Source organism: Falco cherrug, chromosome 6, assembly GCF_023634085.1.
Source record: "Falco cherrug isolate bFalChe1 chromosome 6, bFalChe1.pri, whole genome shotgun sequence".
NCBI lineage: Eukaryota > Metazoa > Chordata > Aves > Falconiformes > Falconidae > Falco > Falco cherrug.
In genome coordinates this window covers 55,137,615-55,144,453 of record NC_073702.1, presented here as the reverse complement: position 1 = coordinate 55,144,453, position 6,839 = coordinate 55,137,615, and the positions used below count along the sequence as shown (strand labels likewise).

Below are 6,839 nucleotides of genomic sequence, written 5' to 3'. Positions count from 1 at the left end.
GGGGGGGGGGGGCATTTTCTTTCCTGCCAGTGTGACTGAAAACAGAAAGAAAAAGAAAATTTTAACCTAAACCAATGTGATTGCAGTATCTTTTCATTTTTAGGAGAAAAAAAAAAAAAAGTGAGGTTGCTACTGCCTCTTGTTGCACTAGTTATTAAAACCACACTCACTGAAAAAAAACCTCACCAATTTGGCTATGTCAGTTTTCATGAGTATTTTAAAAATACTAGAAAATCAGTGTTCAATTTACATTTTTTTAGTTGTTCAAATGTCAAAATCCTTGAAGGTATAATAAATTCACTGCTCAGTTGGACAGTTGTTTGAAATGCAACATTAATGGAACAAAGGAGACTTTAGACTCAAGAGCTTAGTTCTTACAGACTCCCATTGCCTTTTTTTTATTTTTTTCCCTTTGTGATCAAATGAAACGTCAGTGTAGAAATTCTCAAGACTGCACCTATGGAACCTCATTAGATGACAACAGGCCCCTGAGGGCAGCTCTGCAGTAACCTTCAGTATGCTGTGAGCTGCAGCAGTACTACAGAGCAGCAGTGGTTAGTAAATGCTCTATCATTACAACTGTTTTTAAAGGAAAATTGTAGTGGCAGCCTGACTGCGCAACTCAGCTGAAACAGAAAACATAGCAACAACATTTTGACAGCTATCAAAATAATTTCCAGCAGTTTTCACTTCACCACTGTGATTTTTCAGAAAACATGGAGGATTTTGTCACAAATTATGCAAGTGCCACTCTTCTGAGTGCACTGACCGTTAAAATACACCTACCATAGACTCCTCAAGCCCTAGGAAATCAAAACCATCAGCACGTTAGAACTGAAAGACTGTCTAATGTCAATATACATAACGATGCATACTACAACTTAAGCACTAATGGAGAACGAGATAGTTGCAGCAATTTTAGGCATACTTTGTGAATCTTGACACTACTGGACACTCGCCCATCTCTCAGAGAAACGAGGAGCAGCTCAGCTGTTGCCGGGGCCAGCAGGCGTGCGGCCCCCTCGCAGCCCCTGCGGTGACAGGCTGCCCCCCTGGCTCGCCCCACCGGCAGGCAGGGCCGGTAACGGCGCCAGCAGCGCCCCGACCCCTCGGCAACCACCGGCAGGGCTGAATTCAGTGGGAATCGGCGGGAGGCGGCACCACGGAGCGACACGGTGCCTGCCCAGAACCAAGACCCAGCAGGGTACCCAGACCGGAGTTTCACGGCTGCACCTCCTGAGCGCGGCCCGGCCGGGGGGCATTCAGCCCCAAGTCACCCCAAACGAGAAGAAATGTCCCCCGGAGGGCACTGAGGGGGCCCTGCCAAGCTGCCGCTCCGGCTGTGCGAGCACCCGGCTGCTGCTGCCCCGCCTGGGGGGCTTGCCTGGGCGCCCCGCGGGCACTGCGTGGCCGGCAGCGGGAGCCGCCGCCCCGGGAAGGGGCGAAGGCCAGCAGGCAGGGAGAAGAGCACCCTCAGCCTGCGGGAGAGATCACCAGGGAAGACATAATAAAGCTCCGGCGAGCAGAGATCGGGCTGCAAAAAAAGGCGCCGGGACCAGCACCCCCCGCCTTCCCGGGGCCGCGCACACCTGCGCCGCCGCCGGGCGGCTTCGGGGAAGGCCGCGCCTCCGCCCGCTTCCCGCGGCGGGGGTCGGGCGGCGGAAACTTTCTCCGCGCTCCCTCATAAACACGGCCCGGCGCCCTCCCCCGGACGCTATTTTGGAGCGCCGTGATGTCACGGCGAGCTGCCGCCGCACCTCCGCGGCCCCGTCTCCCCGCCGCCCTGCCCGCAGGGAGGGGTGGCCGCGGCCCGCCCTCACCTGCGGGGAGGGGGCGACAAGCGTGGGGCGGCCGAGCGGGGCGGGCGGGGAGGGAGAGGAACAGCCCGCCGCCTCCCCCGTACCGCGGCCGGCGGGGAAGCCGGCGGGGGAGCGGGGGCCGCCGGCAGCCGCGCTCTCGGGCGGGGCGGAGCCGGGCAGCCACGCTATTAATAGCCGCGGCCGCGGCAGGCGGAGGGTAGAGCGGTGGGGACGATGCAGGGTAACGGGCGACGAGCGGCGGCGAAGGGCCACGAAGACCACTTCGGTGGGATAGGGGCGGCTGACGGCGGGCTGCAGCCTGCGGCCGTGCCCATGCTGCCGGCCATGGAGGTGGCCGAGGAGCCGGAGAGAGCTCCGGGCGGCAAGAGCAAGGACCCCAACACCTACAAAGTGCTCTCCCTGGTAAGGGCCGGGGGGCCGCCGGCAGCTGGGGGGCGGGCGGCCTTCCCCGGGGCTCGCCTCGCCGGCGGCCGCCGGGGGGAGCGGTGCGGCGGGGGGCAGGTGCTTCTCCCTGCGGGGCTGGGGATGGACAAGCCTCTCCTCGGGCACGAGGGCGAGAGTAGCCCGTGGCGGGCCCTTCAGAGCCTCCGGGGATCTGTCCGGCCGGCCTGGAGCGGCGTCGGGAGAGGGAAACCGCCCTGGGCACCCGCGGCTCCTCAGGGCGCCCGCCGTGCTGCGGACGGCGCCCGCCCGCCTCAGGAGACAGCTGCGGGCAGCGGCGCGGTGCTTGTCGTACGCGCTTTCCTGTAGACAGCGACCTGCCTGGGGCGGGGAGTCGTAATTTTTCACTTGATCTATCTTATTCTTCTGATAGCGCTCAGGGTTGGATTGTCTTGATTCTTCCGTAGCATTAATGGTGGTCCCATCTGTCATCATGTGGGTTTAGCTGTTTGGTGTAGGGGGGACACCAGGGAAGACAAAACCAAGTTAAACCAGGAAAATATAGCTAGAAAAGCTGAAAATGTCAAGAGCTGAAAGGACAGAGGAAGTACAATAACTAGCTTTTACTGAATTTGAAGTACCGTGCACTGAAATTGTCGCCAAGTGCTGCTTGGAGGCACTTTCAGCGCTGGTCCGGAGGCCCTGGTGGCCAAAGCCATTGTTAGCAGGTAGGTCACTTTCCAGTTTTAGCCATGCTTCTGTATTATAATTATCCTCCCTGTAGAGATGGGAAAATAAGACCTTCCAGACTGTCTGGAGCGATCATTATGAGGCTAAAATCATTATAAAGGTGAAAGAACTTCAGCATTTGTGGAAGCTTCAGTAGAGCTGTGACAGACTCTATTACATATATATATATATCCATAAGTAGTCCTCTTTCAGTGCATTAAAGTGTAAGGATCAAGATGCCTTTACAGATTTACCGGTAGCCTAGTAATCTGGTTACTCTTTCAGTTGAACCATCCACCGTATCGCAGCGATTACATGTTGGTCATACTTCCTGACATAACGGGTGGTAAGTTGCGTTTCCAAGCTTGTCAGAACATGATAAGAAAAATATCAAAATTCGTGTAAGGGTCTATGGTAGTTCCTATGTAGAAGCTTTTTTGGCAACTGTTCTGATGAAAAGTCCCCTTAAAGGTATCTTGTTCCATTATTTCACTGTCTTCTAGGGAGGTTAGGTTGCACCATAAAAGCCATTGCAGCTGGCTGGTGAAAACAGCTCAGCTTTTTTTCAGGCTTAGAAATTGGTAGTAATAGTAGAAAATAACCTAATTTGTTACTGTGAGCTTTTTATGCTCTAATACAACAGAATTATTAGAGATACATAGCCACTTTAAGACTGGATTTGAGCACAAGCTAAAATGTTTGCAGGTACTTACTCTTCTGAAATAAGGCCTTATTTTCCAAACTGCTGTTCCCTGAGAACTGGAGAAACATTCGTCCTGTGCTGACTAAAGTGCCAGAGTGAAATATGGCATCTCTACAGAAATAATTAAAAATTTCTAAATATAAATGACCATGTGGTATTGGTTTTGGCTATTGCAGATACTGAGACAACTTAAGAGTATTCTGAGAACTTGAAAAACTTTCGGTATGGTGCAGGTGATAGCGGATTGAGTGAAACAAGAATATCTGTAACTGAAATATGTTAGGAAGTGGAAAATTGGTGTTGGCAGTGACAGTTTGTTCTTTCTCACAAGCCCATTGCATTTATGATAACACCCCGATGTAAAAAAGGAGACCTATCTGCTTGGCATTTTGGATTGGACAATGAGAAACTGTAAAAGTGAGTGATGAGTGTGTTTCTGGTGATTAGAGAATACTTGAATTACTGTGCTTTCCAGAAGAAAAGAAAAAAAACCAACCACCAAACCCAAAACAAACTTACTTGCATTCCCTTCTTCTTACCCATGTACCTGCCACTTGTAGATGCTTGTACAGTTCATGAATGGAACTTTGATATTCCTGGCTTCCATACATGAGCTGCAGAGTTCCCATGTATGAAAGGTTGTACCATGTGAACCGTACCCATGAGTTTTGCTGGTTGCTCCAGAAGCTTCTGTGTTACATGGCAGTACATAGTTGTTAACTGACTGTACATTGGTTGAGGGAGGGTGTAGGTAGATAAAGAAGTGGTAGTCACCTCCACTTCTAGCAGTGTTTGTTGTGGGAAGCATTTTAATTAAGTTCAGAATACAATGCAGGTAGCTCTTCTGTTTCTTGCTGTACAGGGGGGATTCTGCAAACAGTGGGACAGGCCTACAAGGGTTTACTAACTCATGGCGTTTCTCTAAGGCAACAGAATGAAAACATCCAGCTTTGAGTAGTTGTGACGGTTAGCGATCCTTTTATCCAGTGCAGTTTCTGTGCATACATTTTCTTTTAGCATCTTGCCGATTACCTGAGCTCGTACCTTTGTCCCTCGAAGTCCAATGAGCTGCTTGCTGCTGTTGTGTGACTGAGCAGCATGCTGCTGCCTGAGACTAGTGTAGCTCTTGCTTAGGTTTGAGGTTTTCTATTCCAGCTTGCCAGTGACTCTCAGGCATTGCATTTTGGTCTGATTCACTCATTCCATTAAAATAAAATTTTCCATGCGTTTGTAACAGCTGAAACATTGAGGGGAAAAAAGTAACAAAATAGACAATGTTTTTTTTTTTAATATTTCAGGCTTTCTTTGTCAGAACTGGAAAACTCATTTAGATGCTTTTGCTAAAAATTTCTTAAGGAGTTTTTGCAACTTGAGAATTCCTGATCATAAAAAAAAAAGTAATCATCAGAATTCCAGATAAAGTCCACACTGAAACATTGAAAGTGTGTTAAATCTCCTCTAAAGAGTAACTTGAGTATTTCAGAGTGCATAAAAATAATAAATTGTGAAGTTTTAAAAAATGGTCTGGAAATACACCTACAAAATATTTGTCTGGGATTATTTGTTCCTTTAAGGCAGTCCAGTTTTTTTTTTTAAGACTAGTGTTTTATGCATGTGCCAAACTAAATCTTCTGAAACTTTCTTCTATTCAATTGCCTTCTGAAATTCACTGAGAAGGTAGCTAGAACTTCTATAATACCTGTGAATTAAAACAGTTTTAGGTAGTGAATTGAGACAGTGTAACTCGGTGTATATGCCAAGAAAGCTGCAGATACAGTGAGAAGCAATCCTCAGGGTATGTGGTTGTACTCCTGTGTAGGTTTAGTTACTTCTTCTTTTGGATGGTTAGTGGACTCTTTATCAGACTGAGGCAGTGGGTGGGACAAGGTGTTGTAATCTGCAAACTGAAGCCAGTGAAGGGCACCACAATGAAGATGGTATCCTTGGGAGCTTCTGCGCTGATCTCAGTTGCCCTTTTATCTAGCAGTGGAAGTTAAGTGCGCTGGGCTGTATCCAGGGACTGGTAAACCAATTTTTTTCTTCCCCTATACTTGACACTTGTTAGATCCTACCTGGAATACTATGTTTGGCCTGGGGCCCTCCAGTACAGGAAAGATCAATTCAACTGGAGTGAGTTCAGCAGAGTGCCACCAAGGTGGTCTGGTGCTGGAGCCCTTCCCCTGTAAGGAGAGGCCAAGGGACCTGGATTGGTTCAGCCTGGGGAAGAGATGGCTTGAGTGATGAACACCTATGTGTGTTGATGTGTGATGAACGCTGACGTGCACAGTGAGGGAATGAGACAATGGCAATAAATTGAAACAGGAGAAATTGGTACTGGATGTGGGTCAGGGAGCAATTGCTATGAGGATACTTAAGTGGTGGAACAGATTGCACAGAGTGATTGTGTTGTCTCCACCCTTGGAACTTTTCAAGACTCAACAGCATAAAGCCCTGAGCAACCAGGTCTGAAGTCAGTTTTGACCCAACTTTGGGCAGGAGATTGTACTGAAGACCTCTTAAAGTACCTTCTAGCCTTATGATTCTATAAATCTGCTTCCAGTTTCCTGTTGGTCTCTATATTAAGTTTCATGTGTAAGATCTGAATCATAAACCCCCATTTATGTTAAGTGAGACAGTTTAGGCCCAAGAGTCTTAACTATGGAAGAGAGATCTGTTGTCTATTAAGATACCTTATATAAGAGTCCTGGAAGTTTTTCCTCACTTTCTTCCAAAATTACCCATAGCTGTTGACTTTCTGCTTATACAGGGAAAGATGGGTGTGCTGTGTCAGGATTATGGAGACAGCTGTAGGTTTGGTTGTTTTCCCCCACAGAGATGGTGTGGAAACAACATTTTCTTGCGTATCTGTCTGAAAGATTGCATGTTTGGTTGTTTTAATGCTGCTGGTTTTCCTCCTAAATATGTCTGAGGTTACCTAAACCTTTGTATAGGTTAGTAGTTATTCAGAATAATGCATTTCCATATTCTTTCTCCAGAAAAGATGGAAAATGCCCGTTTAATTTTATTGTCAACTTAATCTTACTTTCTCTTCTACATGTGCTGTTGAAGAAGTAAAGATAGGGAGTAGTTAGTGAGAGAGCAAGTGGGAAATGAGTTGGACCTGTTGAAGGGTCTGGGCCACCACGCTACTTCAAAAGCTTGTTCTGCTCTTGGGTTTGGGCTTCTGAAAGGGGTGTAGTAACAGA

General features: G+C 48.3%; 1 protein-coding gene across 2 annotated transcripts in view; it reads left to right on the top strand.

Annotated features, from left to right (window-relative positions):
- The first annotated feature begins 1,987 nt into the window (after positions 1 to 1,987).
- Positions 1,988 to 6,839, top strand: part of ENPP1 (ectonucleotide pyrophosphatase/phosphodiesterase 1) — a 55,549-nt gene continuing 50,697 nt past the window's right edge. Inside the window, exon 1 of one of the 2 annotated variants that reach the window (XM_055713726.1) lies at positions 1,988 to 2,222. In XM_055713726.1, coding sequence (XP_055569701.1) covers positions 2,034 to 2,222 — 189 coding nt within the window. In that variant the 5' untranslated portion in view covers positions 1,988 to 2,033. The remainder of the gene's footprint in view (positions 2,223 to 6,839) is intronic. The other variant, XM_055713725.1, reaches the window with a different exon arrangement.